Consider the following 25,759-nt stretch of genomic DNA (forward strand, 5'->3'; position numbering starts at 1 on the left):
GTATATTAAGGCCCATCTCCTTGCCTTTGTCAGAACAAAAGCAACGAAGACAGGGATTCACTGCAGGAAATGCTTGGCTCCTGGAATATTTCTGATCTACAGTCTCCTGCTCGGCTGGGGCTGCTGGGAGTATGGCTGGCAACTACCACAGACAGCTGAAATCTGTGAGACCAGGGCCCTGGACTGTGGATCTCAGCACCACCAGTGGCAGGGGTATCAGTCCTACAAGGGTGCCATTGTCGGCTCTTCTCACCCCCCCCCATCTGTAAATGGAGAGTGTGGATTCAGATGAAACAGCATATATATTTAATGACAACGCTTAACACTTAAAAGAACAGTTTTTGAGCTCAGTGCGCTTTACCATCATTAATGATTAATTTGGCAATTCTCTTCACCACCCTGTTTGGGACCTTTGCCAAAGCCAGTCAAACATATGTTCCCCTTTTCTAACATCTTCTAGGGAAGGGAGAAGCTCATCCCTGCCTTGCCCAATACTCAGGGCCTTCTCTATCCACTAACTTATCATTGAGCTTCACATACTCTTAATACCAACCAAGCCAAAATGTGCTTCTCCTGCTACATCTGCTTAGGAACCCAGCTTCTGCCTTGAAGCCAGTAAGTGTCAGGCAGAATCTGTCCCAGGTCCTGTCCCGTAAGGGTTTTATTTCAGGCGAGGCTCTTTCTGGCTGTTCAAAATTCCCTTTTCCATATAACAGAGGCTCCTGGGGCTGAAGCAGCAGCAGTGTAAGCTCCCTCCTCTTGGGTGGATCTCTCCTCCCCACACTGCCTGGAAGTGAATGCATGAAGTGGCGCCAGCATTAGAAAACCAAAACTGGTAGCACTGTTAGAAATTCCACATTGCATCAGCAGATCACCATGTCCACCCAGAGAATGAAATACAAAACAGATTATGTGCCCAGTTCACAATCCAGAGCTCAGTAACTAACCTTGATGCTATCCCTTTTAAACCATCCCAGTAAAATTACTGTAGGATTTTCCTCCTGTTAAACCTTTTGTAAGATTATTCCTAGAAGAACAAAGGGGCAAAGTGATTAAAAAAAACAACCCCATCCATGAATTGCTATTTGAGTGGCAATCACTGAAAATGACCTGTAAAACGATCAGTGCTGTGTAACAAATCTCCTAGGAGGGAAGGGGAATTGAGATTAGTTGCCTAGTGGCTGGAATGGGTGAGAGAAAGTGGCAAAGGCATCTGTCTGCTATATACAGGCTCTTGTGAATACCAACATGTTAAGCAGCATTTTTATTTTCCTTGTAACGAGACTAAGAAGAATCATTTGTATCTAAAAAAAACAATTTCCACTGAATTAACTTGGTCATGTGTCCTTACTAACAATACTTAAAACTTGTAAATAAACAAACAAAATTTAAACAAAATATCATTGCAGCTGCATTAAACTTGGCAACTGTGAACTGATTATACAAACATTAATTCTTTAGTCTCAGTTGAGCAGTATCTGAGGGGATGGAAGTCCTGCTCAGAGAAGTTCTTCATAACTCAAGATACCTTTGTTTCTCAGCAAGGGAGAGTAAAGCAGCCAGAGTGTACTGGCCAGTTTCCCCCAGATCCTGACTTCCACATTCCCCGACACATGTGCACACACTACCATTTTCCCTGCCTTTTCCATTCCCTTCTGTCCTCCCCTCCCTTCTCCCCACACAACTGGCCGATTCACCCATACGAGCCGAGGCACTGAAGACTGTTCAAGTAATGACAAATAATAAATCCTCCGGTCCCAATCCCATTCCAACCTAGGTTTTCCAAAGTGGAGGAAATCTCATTCACAGGTTCTTTGAATTTTTCTCACATATCTGGCTTCAAGATGAAAGATTCCAACATTGTCACCATTCATAAAAATCTTGAAGAGCGACTATGATAACTACTGCAGTATCTCTTTGCTTTCTGTGGCCCGCAAGATTCTTGTACAGATCCTCTTGAACCAACTCCCCAGGGCTGCTCCTAGCTATTCTGGGGCCCTACGCAGCCCCTGCACGGGGGTGGTGGGGGAAGAACGGGACAGGGGCTCGCCCCAGGCCTCCGTGGGGAGGGAGGGGGGCTGGCTTGGGGGACAGGGGGGAACCGCTCCCCAGCACTCACTGGTGGCGCAGCTGGGGCCGGGTCGCTGTACTTCCTGCCACTGGTGAGTGCAGTCCCTGCCCTGCTGCACTCCTCAGCAGCAGGAAGGGGTGGGGCTGGGGTGGAGCAGGGCAGGGGTCATGGGGAAGAAGCAGAGCAGCTGCGTACTTACATTCTGTATTAAACTCCAGCAATCGTAAGTGCAGAAGGCAGATGAAACACTTCAAAGGCACTCAAACAAAATCTGTGCAAAACAAACATTTCTTTGAGCAACTGGCGATTGATGGTACTGCATGGCACCAAACCATAAGACTGGGTATCCGTGACTTTGAGAAGGATTACCTGGAGCAGCTGGAAGCACAGTGCCAGGCATGGAAACAACTAAGCGATCAATACAACTAGGCAAATGGCTCTGTGGCCAGTTCAGTGAAGGCTGTTCTTCCCAAACTGGGCTGTGGAGTCATGTGAAGACCCATTAGTACAAACTATGATAGCTGTCGAATCCTCAAAAAAACTCGAGGTGACCGTCATCATCCCCACACATCTGTTTTCCCCTTCCCTGGTCTAACAAATTTCCTTACACACCACTCTTTCCCTTTCCTCCAGGCTGCTGTCTGGAAGAATTCTTGTTTCATGCAATGGTCCAGGAATTTGCATATAATGGATTTTGTAGGAATGCTGCTATCCTTTGATTTCTTGTTTTAAGAGGAGCCTGTCTGCTGTTAGGAGCATTGTTTCTTGAAGAAGCTCCCTTAGTTCAGCCATACACATGGTTGCAGGATGGGGAGGAAGCTGTCTCCTCTGTTTTCACAGCTGCTGGGGGAACTGCTCTCATCACTGCCCGGTGTCTACTAGCCCACCCCGATTCTGGGGATAAACTGAGGGGCTTTTCAGAATGGCGGGGGGAGGGGCAGTTTTATCCTCAAGGGCTGCACATTTGCAAACCAACGTGCAAACCAACTTGTCCTAATGTTACTTAAAAGCAGATTTCATCATATTAACAGAATGAATGCCCTTCAAAGGTGCTTCACATTGGCCTCCAGCTCCAGTGAAGTACAACATCAACTGTCAGACATGGCCTGGTAACCCCCAAATAGTTGGGACAAAAGAATCACTGCATTCTTAGGTCAGTTTGGACGGTTATGTACCTTCAGATTTAGATTAGCATGATACAGTACAATGTACACAAAGAAATTACCATAGAAATAGCCCCTGTGTGAGTTTTGAAAGACTGACTCCTACCAGAGCCTTATTGAAGTGGGGTGATCTCTGGGGTAAATGAATGACCATGTGTATAGGTTCTTTTATTGTTTTAATATGTTTTCTCGGTAATGCATTCAGCATACGAATAAATGTGTTTGCTTAAGAAAAACTGTAACCTTATAACTGCGGGTAATTACACTGTTTATAACCTCTGAGGAGAAAGCAAAGCAGACCTATTTAAGCAGTCTGACTTGCTGGGGAACTCACAATCTGGCCAGAGAACTATGCAGCCTGGAAAAACATCAGTCACATGTCTCTGACCAAGAGAGGTGATGGCTGAAGAGCACAGAGCCTAGAATGGGTGCCATGGCTGGACCACAAGGGAGAAATACAGGCACAGTAGCCCTTAATATTGATATCAAGTAAATAATTTAATTTCCACAATTTTAAATATATATGTGATGGCGTGTATATACCCACACAGGCCCTGAAGGGGTCAGCGTGGGCCTGAGAGGCCAGTTAGGGAACCTGGCTGCACCCGGATGAAAAGCCAGGCCTAACTGAACAAAAGCCCAGATGGGCAGGAGTAGGCTGGATTATACAGCCAGGAAGATTGCAGCAGAAAGAGGCTGCAGGGAGAGAATCTGGGAGCAGAGAAGAGGGAAGGAGAAAGCCCACGAGGGAGAATAAGCCCTGGGAGTCTAGTTCTGAAAGAATGGTCAACCGCAGAGAGTTGTTGAAGAAAGGGAGTCTGAGGAAGCTGAAGAAGCCCAGGAAAACACCAGTAAGGAACAGGACTTTGCAGACCTGGGCTGCTTTTTATAGGGTCCCTGCTGGGCTGGAACCCAGTGTAGAGGATGGGTCTGGGTTCCCCTACCAGCCACTGGGAAGTGGCACAGGCTCACTGGAGACAGTAACCAAACTGGTTACCCCAGAAAGGGATAACTATATATAGTGACCTGGCTGGAGGGCTGAGTCACAAAGAGGGAGGCCTCAGTTGTGAAGAAAGAGATGGGTCACAGCTCAAGTAACTGATGGAAGAGAGCACCAGATAAAGCAAGAGCTGATCCCCACAGCAGCCTCAAGGAGGAACCACCTGCTGTGAGTGAATGCCATCACACATATACCTAAAGTTACAGAGATGCTTAACTGCTTTCCTGAATCAGGGCCTATGGAAATTAGTGAGCCTATACTAACATGGGCAAAGTAAGAAGAACCAAAGCAGAAACAGGAAGGAAAGTTCAGACAAGACACTGAGAAATGTTTTAAGTAAGGGTGATTAATCACTCAAACTAATTGCAAATTCTCTATTATCTGGAGTCTTTAAAGCAAGACTGGATATCTTTCTAAATATATATATTTATATCTAATTCAACCAGAGCTTGTTGGGCTAGATGCAGGAATTACTAGTTGACATTTAAAGTTCTATGTTATGAAGGAGGTCAAACTAGATAACCATAATAGTCCCTTTTGGCCTTAAATTCTGTAAAAGAATGAAATTTGTGATGTCCTGCATCTCAGAGCAGTTTACATTTGGTTTGTTATAGCTCCCAATCTACATTCTGAGTCACGTGTAGCTCTTCTGGTGAAAGGATACTAGCAGCTGCTCAAGTGCTACAGTGATGGGGTTAGACAGATAGAGATGGAAGTAATAGATGCACAATGTTATCTTATTTTTTGCAGTAGTTACATTTTACAAAGTTGTGTGGTTTTGCTATGAAAGATCACCTTCTGCTTTAAAACACTACCATTCTGTTTATTTTTGTTGCATATCCTCACACATAAAATAAGAGAAAAATAATTTGGGGAGAAGAAATTCCTTTCTAAGGAAGACTCAGCAATGCTGTATTTATGCCCTTGCTGCTGCACATAGTTCGATATCCTAGGTAACATTAATCATCATATCAGACTGACAGTTTCAATTTCGCAGCCAGCTTAGCAGATGAAATGGTTAAACTGGTAGACAGTTTTACCTATAGCTCTAGCAAGCCAGGTAACCTCCCAGTGTCTGGCTTTTGACTATACAGCAGAGCTGGGACATGGTATGCAATGTATTCCAAAAGCAAAATACAAAAAGGTAACTTTGCTGTTTTTAAGCTTCTTTCCCATCTAATAGTCTGTGTGGCTTTACTGTGTAAAAGGGCTAGCAGCAAGGCTACCAGCATGATCGCTGCTCTGTAATCACTGGAAGAGAAGGTGCTTAATAACCGTGAGAAGCTCCAGTATACACCCTTCCCCCATCACTGCTTCTCCAGAGTGCAAGATGCTCTGTGGCATCTACAAATCTTGTTACATTTCTTCTTAGCACCACACTAATCCTACTTGGCTGACAAGCAATTTACTACACAACATCTATGCACATTTAATCATGGAGAGATTTGTACAAGGCAACTGAAGTGACTGTGGGAGGGATTCCTCCTTAAAACAGCAGTGATTGACCATGTCTATTAACAAGTCAAGCAATATATTACTGCATCCATTCCCATAGATCACCTAGATACCATGGTGACAGATGTGCACTAGACAGATCTTTATTCCAGTTATCCTTTTTGAAAATAGTCATTTTTATAGACCTGTTCTTTGAAACAAAACTCTGTATTAAGGCTAAAGGGGATGAGGTTGGAAGCCATGACACCCCTCCAGTGTGCATGCGGCTGTCTGCGTGCTTCTCCATCCATCTTTTGTTGGATCCAGCACAAAGCTGGTGGGATGGTATGGACTCCAGCATATGGTGCAGATGGCAAAGCCACCTGAGCTGACACAGAGTCACTTGGGAAGACACTGGAGGCGAGATGATCCAGTGCCTGACATCCTCATTTGTGACGTGATGACACCACCATTTGCCTTCAATACATCATTGCTGTTTCACGTTGAAAGCATCCAGCACTGTGTCTCTGTGGAGGCCCCGATTTCAGAGCAATATAAAAGGACAGAAGCCACTGCTGTTTGACAGGTACGCATCTTAGTCTGAGTTAATATGTGGCACTGAAACCACAGAGGACACCATCAAAGAGCATGCATAAACCCATAGTCTTGCTGATTCCATGTTTCATGTCAGCAAGGCAACCTCCCTCCTGGGTGACAATGGAGCCACGATACTCAAATGAGTGGACAAGTTATGCTGGCTGCCATAAACCAGCACTACAGGTCCCTCAGTACTGAGTGGTCTGCTTGGAGGAGGAGCTCCAGTGGAGATAGGTGCGCACAATTCCAGCTTCAAAGACACAAAATGGTACAAAAAGTGGGTGGCACCAACCAGGGAGCAGATGTGGTCACAGCTCTTTGGGACACATTGATTCAGTGCATCCGCTGAGCAGCTTTAGCCAGCAGGACTTGTATGAAACCTTGGCCATAACTTAACACTACCCCACAACTAGTGGAACCAAGGGAAGTGAAGTGGCCACCAGGTCTCCAGTTGTTCAAATTCACCGATTTAAAAAAACCCAGTACAGGGGCAGAGCTATCAATATAGTCCATGGACTGTACTAGTAAGAACTTCCCAAGCTCTTCCATTATCCAGGGGTTTTTAGCCAGCAGATCCAAATAGTCATAGACCCCACTAGTCACGTGTAGGGCCCTACCAAATTCACAGCCAAGAAAAAAGCATCACGGACCAAGAAATCTGGTCTCCCACTGTGAAATCTGTTTTTTTGTGTGCTTTTACTATATACCATACAGATTTCACGGTGGACACCAGCGTTTCTCAGATTGGGGGTCCTGACCCAAAAGGGAGTTGCAGTGGGGTCACGGTATTGCCACCCTTCTGTGCTGCCTTCAGAGCTGGGTGGCTGGAGAGTGGCAGCTGCTGGCCGGGCACCCAGTTCTGCAGGCAGCCGTGCAGAAGTAAAGGTGGCAATACCATGCCATGCTAGCCTTACTTCTGCACTGCTGCTGCTGCTAGTGGCTCTGTCTTCAGAGCTGGGCTTCTGGCCGTAGCTGCCACTCTCCAGCTGCCCAGCTCTGAAGGCAGCGCTGCCGCCAGCAGCAGTGCAGAAGTAAGGGTAGTAGCATTGCAACCCCCCCTACAATAACCTTGAACCCCCTCACCCCCAACTCCTTTTTGGGTCAGGACCCCTACAATTACAACACCATGACATTTCAGATTTTAATAGCCAAAATCATGAAATTTACTATTTTTGAAGTCCCATGACTGTGAAATTGAACAAAATGGACCATGAATTGGGTGGGACCCTAGTCATGTGCCTGCTCTTTTTCCCCACTGATGCAGCAAACACCCCCAGGGAATATCTGTGTGCGCTATCCAGAGAATAACAGTGTTCCTCTGTGCTGTGCCTTGCTACAACCTATTACCCTGGGCAGCACAACTGCCATTCTACTGCATTAAGGGATTTCTGCCCTAGTTTGAGCAGAGGGAGGTGGCCCTAAAACCATGGCTGTCAAAGTCATGTACAATCCTTCTTGCTCCATTGTCAAGGATGGGCTTGTGCAGAGAGAGATTTCTCCAAAGAGAAGCCCTGTTTGCTTCTACAGCATTAGACATGTAGTAGAGCTGAAGCTAAAAATCCTTTGAGACATTATAACTGATTGCTGTGGAAATCACTAGCATGCCAGTTTAGGACCAACAGGCAGGAACTAAATAAGCTCAAAAACAAGAGCCTGTTTCCAGTCAAATATCTCCAGAAGAGGAAGGGAAACACTGCGCTTGGAACGTCTAACTGATCTATATGTAAGACTAACACCCTCAGGATTCACCTTGATTGTAATGCTTGTAAGAAATCAGCCAGTTTATAATGGCTGGAGGAGTAGATGGGGATATTTGTCATTGTATGTACTTATAATTATCAGGACAGAAGTTGTAAGTGAATCTATGTATACAAAAATTCTACATATTTGATTTTCACCCCTCACCTCCACCCTTGTAACTCACTTGTTTTCTCAGAAGATGAGCACACAGACCATATTTCCTTGGGTGTCTGCACTGTGCACAGTACCGTGAGGCCAAGGTCCTGACCGTAATAATGGAAAATAGATAATACTCTGGAACATACTCCAAATCAGTTCTAAATAAAGTGCTTTTCAGCATTCCCCATAATGTATTATTGGGTCACTACAGATAGTCTGTCCACACAGAGTCAGTGGTGCATTACAACCTACCTTGCCAGATTCCACCAACATTTTGGGCCTTGGTATCTAGGCACCTTCTCCATCTGTACAAAGACAACATACAACAGCTGTGTGATGTGTTTCTTTCTGGTCACACTGTGTTATGATTGGAGAGAAAATACTATGAACCAGGGTGCCTATCCTTTATGGTCATGCTCTGGCAACAAATAGCTGTGAAGTGGGCCCTCTGCTGTCACACTCTCACTGCTGGGTCCCATTTCCAAATGCAAGTTCCAGACATATTTATCTACATTTTCAAATTAACTTCAGGAAGCCTCCCTGCTCCCAACCCCAATTAATCCCCAGCCCTTCCCCCCGCATTGCTAACCCCATTGCTCCCTCCATCCTACCAACAACTCCATTGCAAGTCCCACTAACATCGCCACTGACAGCCCCTTGTCCTCCACACTGATACTCCACTCAGTTTCCTCCCACCCCGTGCCTTGTATTCCAAAGAACACACAGCGAGGCGAGCAGAGTTGCCACTCGCCTCCTCTCCCCCACTCAAGGCTATAATAAGCTCAGCCATAGGCGGCATTTGGGGAGGCAGGGCCGCAATTATACCCAGGGAAGGGGAAAAAGATGTTTGCTCTCAGCAGGGTGTTTGAAGTAGAATAGAAGAGCATGGGCCCATTCCCTCCCCAGTCCCTCTCCTGCTGCACCCAAAAGCCTGGGGGGAACAGGGCATGACCCCCTCCCAACCCCCTGCCACATGCAACTAATACTCAACCCCACCCCTGCTGCACTGGGTGAGTCAGATTGTTCCCCCTCCCTGAACTCCCATTCTCTCCCTGCTACAGCCAAGGCCTTGGGGAGAATGACCCCATCCCTGACTTACTGACCAGTCCCAGTTCACTCACCTCGTGCTGCCTAGGCTCTCACACACCACCACATTCCCACACTTCAGATCTATCCCCCCACCCTGCCATTAGCCGGCAAGCCCCACACTCCCACTGGCAAAAGCAGAAGCTGAGCAGAAGTTAACTACATTACCCACAAACTTGTGTGTTGCACGAACATGCGTCAGTTTCTCTCACTGACTTGCATGTCTGGATGACATGTATGGTTCTGGATAGTATAGTTTTTCTGCGGGAGATAACATTATTAAATCAGGAGTCAGGAAACTGAAGTCTCCCTGACATATTGGGAGACTTGGTCAGGCTGGTTCTAGATCCCTGTGAATCATGCTTTAGCCCTCTTCTGAAAATTGTCGTCAATCAGAATTATGACATGAGACTGCCACAAACTCATTAACAACACTGCTCAGTACTGTGAATCACCACCAACAGTATTTTCAAGCCAGAATCCAAGGCCACTGTCAAGGTTCCTTCCCCACTCTGAACTCTAGGGTACAGATGTGGGGACCTGCATGAAAACCCCCTAAACTTATTTTTACCAGTTTAGGTTAAAACTTCCCCAAGGTACAAACTATTTTCCTTTTTCCCTTGGACTTTATTGCTGCCACCACCAAGCGTCTAACAGATATATAACCGGGAAAGAGCCCGCGTGGAAAAGTCTTTCCCCCAAAAATCCTCCCCAAACCCTACACCCCCTTTCCTGGGGAAGGCTTGATAAAAATCCTCAACAGTTTGCATAGGTGAACACAGACCCAAACCCTTGGATCTTAAGAACAATGAAAAAGCAATCAGGTTCTTAAAAGAAGAATTTTAATAGAAGAAAAAGTAAAAGTATCACCTCTGTAAAATCAGGATGGTAAAAACCTTACAGGGTAATTAGATTCAAAACATAGAGAATCCCTCTAGGCAAAACCTTAAGTTACAAGAAGACACAAAAACAGGAATATCCATTCCATTCAGCACAGCTTATTTTCTCAGCCATTTAAACAAACAGAATTTAACGCATATCTAGCTAGGTTACTTACTAAGTTCTAAGACTGCATTACTTTCTGTTCTCGGCAAAAGCCTCACACAGACCAAGAGAACCTTTGTTTCTCCCCCCCTCCAGCTTTGAAAGTATCTTGTCTCCTCATTGGTCATTTTGGACAGGTGCCAGCGAGGTTATCCTAGCTTCTTAACCCTTTACAGGTGAAAGGGTTTTTCCTCTGGCCAGGAGGGATTTTAAAGGTGTTTACCCTTCCCTTAACATTTATGACAGCCACTGTAGCAATTCATTAGCGGCTCTTATATTTACTTTTTCAGCACTTCTATTATAAAAAAGGGAAGAAAACTGCAACCTTTCCAAAGCAATAGTCAATAAAAGGGTTTGAGGCTTTTGTTGAAGAAAATATATATAATAGTTCAAGAGGAAGGCTAACAATTTTATTTTGATTCATATAAACTACATTTAATCTTTAAACTAAATGTTTTAGTCTGTTTTCAAGAACCCCATATGTAGGAAGGAATTCTAAAACCCTCGTTATGCAAACAGAATACATATTCATAGATTCATAGATATTAAGGTCAGAAGGGACCATTATGATCATCTAGCCTGACCTCCTGCACAACACAGGCATATTCTCTTACGAAGCAGTTTGAGAAAGATTTCTTGTGACAGAATAGGATGAATGCTCTAGGTGTTGGAGAAGTGTATAACTGCAGGAAATGACTGGCCTTCACTTTACATATTCCAACCCACAGATAACAACCCACTAGTTTTCATGACATCCAAATGATGAAGATAAGTATTAACCTCATTTTGCAATATGATAGCAAAGAGTCAGGTGACTGGACGAAGACCTGACAGCAAGTCAGGAGTCCACGATTCCCAGCTGCAAGTTCATTCCTCTAGGACTAGGCTACTTCATTATTAATTATTATTATTGTTATTATTATTATTATTGTGGTAGCACCTCAGAGCCCCCCGTCGTGGATCAGGAACTGGTTGTGCTAGACACTGTACAAACACAACTCCACTGCTACAAGTCTGCTTTATTCATCTTGCCTAAAGAGTGTTTGTATTTGTTTAGTTAAAGGGCTCCATGCATCACAATGGAATAGTGAAGAGCAATTCTGAGTTAATACAAACAAAAGGTTTGTTGAAAAAAGGTCCAATGACTGTGAGAAGCAAGTTCTGGTATTTTGCCAAGAGCTGGTGGGGATGGGGGAACAACATTCCTGTTAAAAAGTTACTAATTCTTGTGAATATTCACAAGGAAAAATCTTTTTTAAAACCCCACACTTTAAAATGATCAGGATAACTCCTTTCAGTGGGTGAAGAGCCCTGCTTTGGAACAGTGCTGACTCACAGCAGGGAGATGTCTCCCGAAGGCAGGTTTCCCCCAGCAACCAGAGATAAACCAGTGCCTAACTGGGAAGGAAGCCAACCTTACCTGTTCACTTCCACACTATTTTTGTTCAGTCTGCATCCCCCTGCATCCCCACCGGGGGGGGGGGGGGGGAGAAGAGAAGAAGAGAAGAGCTGTATCTTTGGAATGGGGGAGAACAAGATACTCAAGTCTCTCTCTTTTGCCTGTCTCCCAACTCAAGACCTAAGCAGTTCTGAGTGCTCTGAGCCAATCATGACAGCAGAGGAAAGTGACCACTGCCAGCTATCAGAAGATCAAGAAAGCTAGGTATAGGAAGGAAGGGGAGACCCTACCATTAACAAGGTAAGTATCTTTAAACTGCAACAACAAAAAAGGGTCTAAATAAAGCAATGACCTGAATTACTCAGGCAGCTGGTGGAACCAGGAAAGCCAAAAGGGAGGCAGATTGTACTCTTGGTAAAAGGGGCCCAGTAATAGCTGGTGAAGACTATCCACATGTAGGGCAGAGTGAAAGACTGTTTCATATGGTTCTGTCTAGTCGACTGAGAAATCAACAAAGAAAGAGAGAGTCTAACATTCCTAAAAGATTAGTGAGATCTGCAGGATAAGGGCTGTGGTCGACATCTGCATTCCTCAGGGCCAAAGGAGCTGTCCACAAGGGTGAAGCTCAGTGCAGAAGGCAGAACTTTCTGGGATGTTGTCCAAGGCAGTGGAACAAACTCTTGCAGGGTCTAAGCACCACCTCAAACTTCACCATTTTCTGTTGCAAATGCCACACATGCTTCTTTGACCTTGTCCTTGCTGCTATAAAAAGATAGCACAGTGTATAAAAGATGGATTTCATTTAAAAAAAAGTTTCCCACACATCTGCCCCATGGGGAGATAAAGGAAGAAAACTAACATCTGTGACTTGTGGTTCTATGTCACAAAAGGCTCCTCTCAGGGGTGAAAGTAACTTAAAGGACTTACCAGTATGCCAGAGTCCTGAGTGGGGGCATGGCCTCAACCAGAAGAGGCGGTTTAAAGGCCCCAGGGAGCTGGCAGCCCCGGAACTCAAGGGTGAATTAAAGGGCCCGGGGCTCCGGCCGCCACAGAGCTCCGGGCCCTTTAAATCCCTGCTGGAGTCCAGCTGCCAGAGCCCCGGGGCTCTGGCAGCCGGGCTCAGGCGGGCATTTAAAGGGCCCGGTGCTCCGGCCACTGCGGGGAGCCTGGAGCCCCAGGCCCTTTAAATCCCTGCCGGAGCCCTGCCGCCGCTACCCGTAGCAGCGGCAGGACTCTGGCGGCGCTTTGAAGGGCCCAGGGCTCCCTGCAGTAGCAGGAGCACCGGGCCCTTTAAATCTCCCCCTGAGCCTGGCTCTGGCAGCCGGACTCCAGCGGTGCTTAAAGGGCCCGGGGGTCCTGCCACTCCAGTGGCAGGAGCGCTGGGCCCTTTAAATCACGGCCGGGGAAGCCGGTCCGGTTCGGTCTGGCGTACTGGCTCTTGACGGTATTGGCTTACTTTCACCTCTGGCTCCTCTGGAAAACACTCAAGATTTCGTGATGATGGGCACAGTCGAAGAACAGAAAAGTTTTAAACAATGGGAAAACCAGTGGGAGCTTTGCCCAAGGGTTTGTCTTGAGGAGTATGAAAGGTGTTATTTAGAACACGTTAGCTAGCACATTCTAAACCTCGAGCGTAGAGGAGGCAATTGTATTTTAGCATGTGCTAAGTTGGTTGAGTTGAAGCCTAGGCCCCGCCAGGGATGTTAGCTTTACCAGTTGGTAGGTTCTAAAATTACAACTGGCCTTGACTACATTACGGATGAATCCTGGCCCTACTGAAGTCTATGGGAGTTCTGCCTTTTACTTCAACTGGGCCAATATTTCAGTCCAGAAGTTTAGAACATGCTAGCCAACCCATTCTGTTATCCAGTCAAGCCAAAGCTTGACAAAGGACTAAGTAATGACTGAAAGGTTTTGGCCTACAATCAAACCAAACAAAAGTTTTGCATGTGAATATTCTTAGAGCAAAAATTTGAGGCCCTTGATCCACTATGATCCCAAACAAAGTAGGATTATGGTACTCATAAGAACAGTGTTTAGGTGCTAGTTTTAAAAGGAAAATGTATGGATTTATTTTTCCATCTATAGGTGACTATTAATTGAACCACCACATATTCCAAAATAGGATTGTACATTGCATTGAAGACTTAGTACTGTATGAGCAGTCTGCTGTTCACTAACTTTCACTGGTGAAGGTGATTAATAAAAAAAGACAGTACAATGACTTTAAAAATCTGTAGTTTGAATATGGATACCAACATAAATGCAATTTATCTTTAAAAATGATAATAGTTTAGACACAGTTTGGCTTCCACGAGGACAAAGATAATAGCTTTTCCTGTGACCAAAACTCAAAAGGATATTAACAGCAGGTAGTTTATTTTCCTCCCCTGTTCCTTAGATTTTTGTAACTGTAGTACACTACACAGCAGTTGAAATATTCCCAATGGATTTCACTGTGTACACAAAATTTAGAGAGAGCTCACAGTCATTCTATGTGCATTAACAATCACACTGATAAAACCCACAATGGAGTACTGTAAAAACAATTACAATTGGCTAAATATAATACGATGGGAAATTGTAGTGTCTTTGCCACTCCTCTGCTGATAAGGCATAATCTGTTCCATTCAATTCATTGGCAAGTCAGCCAGTATGCAAAAGGAAACAATACCCGCATTTTATCTTTCCAAATAGCAATGTTGTGCTATTGTGTTAACGTTGGGAGGAGATAATCCTTCATGAGATTCTGACACCAGCACTTCTGGGGTCATACAAGGGGCAAAGATTCCTCAACACTATAATATTTCTGTCTGTGCAAATCTGCACATTGATCTAAGTTCTGCATCCATTCTGATGGTACCGCACTGAAAGATTGCTCTGAGAGTAAAATATTCCTGCTCTCTTTCTCTATATACACTAGTTTAGAAAGTGACTTTAGAACTAACACAGAGAAAATCATCATAAAAGTACCATTCACATTTTTTATCCAATGTGCTGCGATATTTTTTTTCATTTTTATTCTGTATTTCCATCATACCACTTGGACAAAAACTTTGCATGCACTGGTCTGTCAAGAGCTTAAACACATACTGAGTTAAACATTTTGCTGGTGTATTTTCACTGATACTGGAGAGGTTGTACAATGGATTAGCTGATCCAGTGTATTTAGGGCCTAATCCAAAGACTGATGAAGTCACTGGAAGCCTTTCCACTGATTTCAATAGGTTTAGGATTTGGCCCTTAGTAAAATCAATTGCAGTCTTCAGTGTAATTTGTTAAACTGTAAATGCTTTGGGGCAGGGACTGAGGCCTTGTGTTTAAGGCATTCATGAATTCTCGGTAGAATTCCCAGCTCTGCCACTGACTTCCTGGGGAAGTCAGTCTGTCTCAATACCCCAAAAGTACAAGGGGGATAATAATATTTCCCTGTATCACAGGGAGATTGCAAGAATAAATGCATTCATTTTTCTGAGTTCCTCAAACACTACTGCGCTGAAGGCCTTGTAAGTACCAAGACAGAAAGACTGTTTAGGTTTTTGTGTAATTCGCCATGTTGAGCAGACTATTGAGGATAAACAAATACTAATTCTAAAAACTGATTAATGTACCTGATTGAATTAGAGACACTAAGTTAATGTCTCTGTGTTAAGTTTACTTAACCTGTTACTAGGGCACAGTTTATCAGCACTTCCTAATGATTTATCTAGAAATAGAAAGCAACAATGATATTCTACCAGGAAGAATGGAAGAAGTGAGCAACAGTAGGGAAAATGTCAGGGAACCATACCTGGTGCAGCAGTTCTCCTCTGGGCTACCATTTGGAAGTTACAGTGAAATGAAACTAAAATATCCAGCAGCTGATTTAAGGAATAAAGATGTGCAAAACTTAGCTCTGAATATAAAAAACTATCCTATGGACAACACAGACTGGCGTTGCATGAAATTATTTCATACCCTTCTGCATACTTGACCAATCACTCCCTACACAAAGGCATATTGAAGCAATTCTTATTTTTAACTGAAGGGGCACAGTATTTGTCCCAGGCCTCACATTCAATTTTTTTTCCCCCAATTCAAAATCATGGAATTATATTAAGAAGGACTTGAAGAAGGAAGTGACATAGAGAAGAGAAAATGCATTCACTAAACTCAACATCATATGGAAATAAAAGATTCACAGCACCAGAACAAAACTGAAAATTTTCAACTCAAACATAATCTCAGTGCTAGTATACAACTACAAAAGCTACAGAAAACTGGAAGCCTTTGAAAATAAGTGCCTATTAAAGATTCTAGGCATTGGTTGGCAAGACCTCATCACCAACGAAGAGCTCCAAGGATCACCAACAAGTGGCTCATCTCCAGCAGAATCACAAGGAAGTGCTGGACATGTTTGGGGCATGCACTCCACATGCCAATCCACAGACACTCACATGAAGTCATCAAATGGAAACCAACTAGTGTGAGGAAACGAGGGCATCCAAGGGGTAACCTTAAGAAGAACCCTTAGTAGGGGCAGCAGAAACAGTTGATCTTAACAAAATAGAGCATGTAGAAGCAGCAGCAGCAAATGAGAGGAATGGAAGAGACTAGTTTCCACTCCTTGAGCCAACACTGGCACAGGAATGCTGTAATAATAAATAGTAAGTGACTTTAATGAACAGGGTGTTTTGATGGTATGTTGCTTTTTGAATGATGTAAAAAAATAATCAGTGCAGCTGGTTATAGGGTGCTCTGATTTCTTTGTTTGAAACACTGCTGCTAAACAACAGACACCTCCAAGTTCTTTCCCTTTCTCTCTCTGCTCCCTTAGCCCTTCTGCTTCAGTTTCTCCATCTATAAAATGGGGATGTCAACTAACCTGCTTCACAGCAGCTCTGAGAGCATCCATCAGTTGATTTCTGTACAGTGTTTTGATGATGGTGCTTGCTAAGTATCACATTTAAATGCTCACGACAACTACAAACGTACAATATCCTGTACTTAACTGTCACTACGCTCTTTCCCTTCTCTCATCCAAGGCACGTACTCACGCAATAAGGCAGTGCCAACAGAAAACTGTTACAAAATTTGGGTTATTCATTATTTGTTGACATAAGTACCCATAACGTGCGATGTAATTTCCAATCACAAAAGAGTGCCTGGCCTCTGCTCCAAAGAACAGACAAAAGGAAAGAGGATAGTTTATAACGTCTGAGTAGAGTGGTCAAGGAGGTAAACATCCACAGCGAAATACTGCTTGATTATCCCAATTGCTCCCTCCCCACCCCTTTTTAGGTGGGGCGTAAAATTAGTTGCTAGCTCTAGTTTAAAAAGTGCAGCACAGATCTTAATTCTCAGTTCAAAGGCTCTAACTGCTGCTCACACAAATTAAGAAAAACAAAACAAACATGTCTGACAGATAACCTGTAACTCCTTGATTTTTCATCTTAAAAGTCACATAAAGCCTGAAAAAAATGGATAAGAGAAATCAGAATGCCTTCCCTCCCAATCACAAACAGGGCATGGAGCAGCTCTGTATCCTTTCCACAGACAGAATTCCAGCTCCTTGGCTATAATAGGGTGTATAATCCTGACATACCTATTACCACAAGGATTTGTGACCACTGAACCTGTGTGCGACTGCAGACGTACCAGATAATTCTTCTCCTGCCACTGACCACCCTGTAAGCCACATTCATCCTCCACAATGGGATACATGAGCCTGGCTCTGGGAGATTTTCACGGCGTGCGAGTTGCACAGGACCCCTGTGTGCATACCCAGAGTGTAGGGGTGCTATGGCTCTGTTGTACTTCCAATGCTTTGGGGACCTTCTGCAGTTCCAACACTTTTGAGTGAATTGTACTCTACTGAAGTCAACATAAAAAACAATGCCTCATCCTGACCCTGAGATATAATAAGGCTATATTTTTATACACACATGTAATAAAAAAGCAAACCAACCAGAGTACAGAAGATGCATTGGCATTGCGCTATTGTTGTCATCTGTTCCACAGGATATTCCCCAAGACAGAGTTTACAGGACACCAAAGGGTCAAGTACCAAGTCCCAGGTAGGCCTGTATCTGGCTGTAGTCATTGCAGAGCAGTCTGGAAAAAAACAACAACAAAAGTGAAAAAATAAAACATTTCCATCACAAACCTTACTACATTCCTGGGCACCGCAAAGACTTATTTTCCATATCCACTGCTGTCTACTAACTGTTAGGAAATTAAACACACTAAATTATTATTATTATGTGTACTGAGGTAGTGTACAATGTATTGTATTATGTGCATCTCAAAGATACAGCCCCACACCTGAGAGAACACAGGATCTAGATAGACAAAGGATAGGTGACAAGTGCGGAAAAGGGATGTAACATACAAGCAAAGTGATCGTGGGGACAGTAGGCAAAGAAACATCCCATTAGTTGCAGATTTCTCTTTGCTGGAAGTTACGCACTAAACTCCAACAACCCCCCTTCTGGCCCACAATCCTGCCCTCATCTTTCTTCCACAAGGTATATCATCATTTGATCCTCCATCCCATGTAAGGGCCTAATACAAAGCTCATTGAAGTCACTGGGGACCAGATTTACAAAGGCATTTAAGTGCCTAATGGGATTTACAAGGGCACCTAAGAAAGTTAGTGCCTAAGCCCCATTCAAGTCAGTGGGAGTTAGGTGCCTAACTTGTTTGACGCAATCTCACTAGGTGCCTAACTATATCTTTAGGTGCCTACATACTTAAATTTTAAACCTGGCCCTGGGAATCTTTCCACAAGCTTCAAAGGGATTCAGCTCTGGCCTTACGTGAGTGAACAAGCATAGCACCACAGTGCAACAGTGCCAGAATTTCAATTAATTGCATGAGTTTATAGCGCAATCATAAAAGTTCACTTGTAGGTCATTCATTTAATTTTGATCCATTTGGGTAGTGACCAAAAATCTGGAGTAGTTAGCTCTGGTGGCAAGTATGAAATGAATGTGTGGGCGCTGTCCAATTCTCAGTGCGCAGTTAATCAAAAAAACCCCACAAATAATTGCTTTTCACAGGCACCTCTATCAACTACCTTGAAAGACCAAGAACTAAATAACCCTCTTCGTGTCCTTGGAGGAGATCTTCCAGGCCAGTGTTCAGGCACAGTGGTGAGGCAGCACAGGATAAGTTTTCATGGCTTTATCTATTTTCTGGTTAAAGCACTGTCACTCTCCAGCACTGAAAATTCCATAAAGTGTTAATATTCTCACTTTGGAAAAGGCTTTGCTCATTGCAGAAACGATCAGAGGCAAACAAACAATATTTCAGTTCAGCCATTGTTAAGTCACAGGATTTTAAAGTAGTAACTGTAATGTAGTAATTAACTGCAAACTCCACAAAACTTGTGTGTGTAGCTGTGATGTGCTGCTTAGGCTGTTCAGTTGCAGGCCTGGATCCACAAAGCAAAACTGGAATGGTTGAAAAATTAACGAAATGAGGGCTATCCAATGCACATGAGCATTATTTTTTTGCAATAGTACTGCCCCGGACACACTCATTTTTCCTCTCTAATTCATGCTTCAAAAGGCACCAAGTTCCGGTCACCTGTTCTCCTGGCTGAGGTAAACCATCTGTCTTACTCCGACCCCTCTCTGAAGGGGTTGCTTATTTAAAAAGAAAAGCAAGGTTCTCCCCTCTCAGGATATGTGTGCTGCCTCTACATTGCATTATTAGAACCGAATATGATGCAAATCATGATCTATCCAAAGAGACAGGAAGATAAACCATTTGCAGTTGGGTGTTGCTTCAATTAAGAGCATCTGGTCAACGTTACAGTAGAGCAGAGGCTAAGGCACAGGGATGCCTGCAGAATAGACAGGCAGAGAACCTCTCTCTTTGTAGGAATCACTTTTGTGAATTCCTCAGTATTCACTATACCCACTCCTAAAGTTGCACTGCATTGCAAGAACCAATATTTGCTTATATTTTTGTTCCTAGTACCAGCGGCAGGCTGACCACTTCACTGGTTTAATTTTAGAGTGATTTTAGAGAGAGAATCAGAATGGGCTAGGCCTCACCCATGCCCGAGTCTTCATTAGATACTGGGTACGGTCACTTTGCACTCACTTAGATGAGACTGGAATGTAAAGCTAGGTGTCATCAGGATACTGACCACACTGCCTCACTAATTTCCCCTGAATGCAGGTTGGACAAAATAGGACCTTGTGGAAACACACATGACACAGAGCTTAGGTCAGACGAACAGTTGCCTATTACTACCCAGAAAGAAAACATACCTGCTCAGAGTATGCACTCAACAAAAGTGCCTCAGCTCAAAGACCTGAGGACTCCAGATACTGCTGGGAGTGCTTCACCATATCAAGGAAGTTAGTTAACCTTCCAAAAAATGAGAGCTCCATAAAAGGTTGATGGAACTGGAGAGATTATCTACATTAGAAAATGGTTGCTTGAGCAAGCATCTACATTATTTTTTCCAAGACATGCCAGTACTTTGTCTTCCCTCAGGGAAGCACTGACTGCTCCAAAAATGGCCACAACTCTTCTACACTGGCTTTAACCAGCCAGGAGGTACATGGATCTATCTTACTCTGTATCTCTGGACTTCTGACACTTATTGCAGCTCTGGAGATGTTGAGAAGCTGAAGCTCGGATTTTACCACTCTGCAAAACTTGGCGTAAAGGCTTAGATAGCCACCGCCTGACAGTTTCTTTTTCCCCCAAACAACCCACATACAGCGTTAAAAGAAATGTTTACAGTTAAAGCCCAAGTCTGCTGATATTTGCTACACTGCAGATATGATTCCCCCAAAGTTTACAAACTCACTGAAGAGAGCGGAACTTTTGATGTTAGCCCCCTCAGCTGTTAGGAAAGCTTAGACTCTGTCTACACCAGGGGTGGCCAACCTGTAGCTCTGGAGCCACATGCGGCTCTTCAGAAGTTAATATGCGGCTCCTTGTATAGGCACCGACTCCGGGGCTGGAGCTACAGGTGCCAACTTTCCAATGTACCAGGGGGTGCTCACTGCTCAACCCCTGGCTCTGCCACAGGCCCTGCCCCCACTCCACCCCTTCCCGCCCCCTCCCCTGAGCCTGCTATGCCCTCGCTCCTCTCCCCTTCCCCCCAGAGCTTCCTGCATGCCACGAAAGAGCTGATCGGGAGGTGCGGGGAGGGAGGGGAAGGTGCTGATTGGCAGGGCTGGCGGGAGGCGGGAGGTGCTGGGAGCCAGGGGGGAGCTGATGGGGGGCTGCTGATGTATTACTGTGGCTCTTTGGCAATGTACGTTGGTAAATTCTGGCTCCTTCTCAGACTCAGGTTGGCCACCCCTGGTCTACACTGTAGTTGGGAATGACTCTCCTAGCCCAGGTAGACCACTAAAAATAGCAGTGTGGATGCTACTGCTAGTCACCTGAGCGAGACCCTGGTCAGCCTGATCTGTCACCTGAGCTGCAATGTCCACACTGCTATTCTTAGTGTGCTAGCTGAAGTGGAACTAGAACAAGTCTGTCTACCCGGGCTGGGAGGCTTGCTCCCAGCAGCCACACAAACATAGCCTTACAGCCTCTAACCCGCTAGAAAATGTCCTTTTAAAGTAGAGAGAAGGGCACAAAAGCAGTATCCCATCATATTTATTTTTAGTGAAAACTGATGTAGCCATGAGGGAGAAAAAACAATCTCAGGTTCAGGGACGCTCTGGATTGCTACCTCTGAGCACTGACATGCTGTTTCAAAGAAGATGTAAAAGTACTGGAAGACTACACGGCATAATGGCTCAATGCATGAGGTGTGCTGTGCAATCTGACTTGACACGCTTTCTTTTTGAGTTCGGACATTTCCAGGTGCCTCAAATCCAAGTTTTGAAGAATTTTAGACAGTTTCTTTATTATTAACCCCCACTGTAAGCATTAGAGGAATAAAATAAACAAAAGTGATTTCTCCATACCAAACCCTAATTTACCTGGCATTGTTTACATTTACTCACCGTTCCATGAAGCATTTGACCTTGAATGATCACACACATATTTCTGTGTTTGTACTGGCACCGCTTACGAATACACTTCACTGGGCAAATTTAGGCTCTTGTGCACTGGCATGTGTTGCTTATGGTAACAGAGAGAAGGAAGTATGAGACAGCAGGCAGTGGGGAAAGAGATGTACGTGAGTTAGGGATGGACTTGCATGGCTCAGGAAGACCAAAATGCCACAGGTTGTTGTGACATTTCCAGCCCACACTGAAGGGGTGGGTGCTTATGCAATTCAAACTAAAACCTTAAACAAATACACCAATCTATTCAAAATCTATGTTATGCAAATTTGAGGTTAGTCACTAGGGTGCGTGGGCCTGGGGACAATTCCACCGCCCCACACTTGTCTGTCCACTGTGTCCTATGATGGTGACCTAACCACATCAGCCACATCATCAGGGGTTCGTTCACCTGCACATCTATCAATGTGATATATGCTATCATGTGCCAGCAATACCCCTCTGCCATGTACATTGGCCAAACCTGACAGTCCCTACACAAAAGAATAAATGGACACAAATCAGATATCAAGAATTGTAACATTCAAAAACCAGTCGGAGAACACTTCAACGGAGAACACCCCCGGGACACTCAATAACAGACTTAAAAGTGGCAATTCTTCAACAAAAAAACTTCAAAACCAGATTCCGAAGAAAAACTGCAGAACTGGAATTAATTTGCAAACTGGACACCATCAAATTAAGCCTGAATAAAGGACTGGGAGTGGATGGGTCACTACAAAAAGTAATTTTCCCTCTGCTGATACTTACACCTTCTTGTCAACTGTTGGCATTGGCCTTGTTAGCACTACACAAGTAATTTTCCCTCCCTTGGTATTCACCCCTTCTTGTCAACTGTTGAGAATAGGCCACTTCCACCTTAATAGGAATTGGCTCGTTAGCACTGACCCCCCACTTGGTAAGGCAACTCCGATCTTTTCATGTGCTACAATATATATTCTGCTTACTGTATTTTTCACTGCATGCATTTGATGAAGTGGGTTTTAGCTCACGAAAGCTTATGCCCAAATAAATTTGTTAGTCTCTAAGGTGCCACAAGGATTCCTCATTGTTTCTCCTGCAGCTATAACTGGATTGAATAGCCTTCCTTTGTATTGCCATCTCATGTGGGGACATCTCTTCTCCCTCAGCTATTCTTCTGTGACACTATGACACCTGTCTCAAGCAAGCACCCTAGGGTCCAGCAGAAATTGGTTACCTAATACAATTGTTATTTAACTGATGGCCTCTTGAACTCAGTGGGACTCTACAGATATAAGTAAGCAGACTTTGACACAAGGTTCAGAGAGCAGGCAGAGGGTGCCGCTATAGGCTTGCTTAGAGCACCTTTGACATACCAGCCTTCAGTCTGAGACAACAGGACACACAACAAAGGATGATAAACATCAAGTGCATTTATAATGCAATGATGTAAAACCAATAGTTGTTCCCATGGTCATTTCAAGAATCACTACTGCTTAATGGCATTTTTTAACCAAGTATTAATTTCAGTTTCTCAATATATTACAGCATTTCACACTTAACTTCTCATCGTTTTACAATCAGGCATATATGAGACTATTTGTCTTTACATCTTTCTCTTGGTCTTCCACAATCTTAATCCAAGGTTTCCAAAATGATTACCCATTGCAACTTGAATCTCTGCCAAGTTCTTACTATCATATTCCTAGTAAGGAAGTCTGGCACCCACTGGTAAGAAAATATCCGCATTTATCTGTGGTGTAAAACCAAGAGCAAAGAAACCTGACTACTTGTTAGTGGAAAAAAGTTTTCCAAATCCAGCATTGTCTTTTTTCTCTGTTGGGAAGTATAGGGTATTAAGCTCTTCAGGGTATAAGCTGTGGCCTTCTTTGTGCTTGCTTGGCACATTTGGGAAAATACCACAATATAAATAACAAATCTCCACATCAAAATATCCCCACATGTAATAAGACAATTCAGTTACCAAAAACAACAGAAGCAGAGACAAAAGCATGTTCTGTCAAGATCCATTCACCAGAGTGATTCTCCCAGGGGATCCTAGCTACAGACTATTTAAGATTTCAGAGTGTGTTCCTATGTCTTTTAATGACACCGAATATTGCTTACAGTAAGGACAAGAAAAGTCTAAGCAGTTGGTCATCTGTTGCTGGGTGCCTAAATAACTGCTGGTTGAGTTGGGATACCTAGAAAATGACCCTGTATATATACACTTCAAATACACAGGAGTAAAGCCTTTTACCCAGTGTAGTATGCTTCACCCATTGAACAGATTTTAACTCATTGTGAATTCAGACCATTATACAGGTACTGCAAATTGTCAGTTCAGTATGTGGGGCATGAGAGCGCCTCAGGTATTAATGGTAGTTTGCATAATTAAACCTTCATAAGGAGGGTTGAAAACAAGAGTGCAACTTGATCTTAAAATTCACCTCGAGATTTCTACTGCAGTTAATGGCAGTTTCATGCACATATCTGAACAAAATTTGGTCCACACCATTGGACACTGAATTTGTAAGACATGCCAGCATGACATTTCCTCTTCTGGAATAGCCTTGTATTGAATGCTGGGGAAAGAGATCATCATGAGTAGTGATGTATTCACTTTACTGAGTGATCCAGAAGCTATTCAGAGCTATCCTCTCATATATAATCAGAGCTATCTGATTCTGTAAATTACCAACCATGCTCTGCACATCACTACCTGGAAATGAAATCAGTCCCAAGAGTGACTCAATCACTCTTTAGAGTTCTGCTAATGTAGCATGACTATTTAAACACCAATGTATTTACATTAAGCCAGGAGAAAAACACCCTCTCACCCAACCTAATATTTACTTTCATTATTTCTATGCAATACCCAATGACCCAAAACATCATAATGAAGATAAAATGGATTTCTGTAGCACTCCTTGCCTTTGGGCAACTGTTTCTACTTGTTATGTGAAGATAAATGGCAATATTAATTTACTGATAAAATAAGCCATAATGTTTCAAGATCTGTAAAAGGCAGAGGGGATTGTGTATGGGATGAGGGAGGAATGAAGCAGATGCTCACCTGCATAAATCTCAAATAATTAATGCAATAAGAATTTCTAAGGTACATCGTCACTGTAGTATCTGCATACAATTGCTGTCAATTACATCACTTCACTGTGGTCCCGCACTCGCAATGCCACGTGTCGCCTGGGGAAGCGCATCGGCTACCGCTGGGAGTGGTGCGAGGAGTGCCAGGAGCTAGGAGTCCTGGTGCCGCAGATCAGGTCCAACGACAACACCACCGTCACCGCGAGCACCGGGGCATGCTGGAGAGGACCCTGAAGGCAGCCATCCATTCACTGTATATGGAAACCCTGAAGCGTAAACCGGACCAGGGTAAAGCTTTCGAACTGAGCAGCAAGTGGGACACCAGCAACCACTTCCTCGCCGGGGGCGGCTTCACCCGTTTCGCCGACTGGCGGTTCGTCCACCGTGCCCGACTCAACTGCATCCTGCTCAACGGAGCCGTCCGCCATAGGAACCGAGACAAGCGTTGCGGGAAGTGCAGCTACTCCAACGAGACCCTGCCCCATGTCATGTGCAGCTGCAAGCCCCACTCCAGAGCCTGGCAGCTGCGCCACAACGCCATCCAGAACCGCCTGGTGAAAGCCATCGCACTGCGCCAGGCAGAGGTTGCCGTGAACTGCGCCATCCCTCGTACCGACAGCCAGCTTTGACCTGATGTGGTAGTCACCAATGAGGCCCAGAAAAAGATCATCCTCGCCGACGTCCTGGTCTCCTTTGAGAGCAGGACCCTGGCCTTCCGCGAAGCCCGAGCTCATAAGTTGGAAAAATACGCCCCCCTGGCCAACCCCCTGAGAGCAAAGGGCTACAAGGTGCAGATGGATGCCCTGATCGTTGGAGCCCTGGGCGCTTGGGACCCCTGCAACGAGCGTGTGCTGCCGACCTGTGGGATCGGTTGACGCTATGCACGGCTCATGTGGCACCTCATGGTCTCGGACACCATCCCATGGTCCAGGGACATCTACATCAAACGCATCACCGGCCACCGACAGTACC

General features: G+C 44.4%; 1 protein-coding gene across 2 annotated transcripts in view; it reads right to left on the reverse strand.

Moving 5' to 3' along the window:
• Window positions 1–25,759, reverse strand: part of RNF144A (ring finger protein 144A) — a 99,009-nt gene that overhangs the window by 20,527 nt on the left and 52,723 nt on the right. For both annotated transcript variants that reach the window (XM_073336079.1, XM_073336080.1), the window contains exon 2: window positions 17,641–17,786. In XM_073336079.1, coding sequence (XP_073192180.1) covers window positions 17,641–17,786 — 146 coding nt within the window. The remainder of the gene's footprint in view (window positions 1–17,640; window positions 17,787–25,759) is intronic.

The sequence above is a fragment of the Lepidochelys kempii genome, chromosome 3 (assembly GCF_965140265.1).
Source record: "Lepidochelys kempii isolate rLepKem1 chromosome 3, rLepKem1.hap2, whole genome shotgun sequence".
Taxonomy (NCBI): Eukaryota; Metazoa; Chordata; order Testudines; family Cheloniidae; genus Lepidochelys; species Lepidochelys kempii.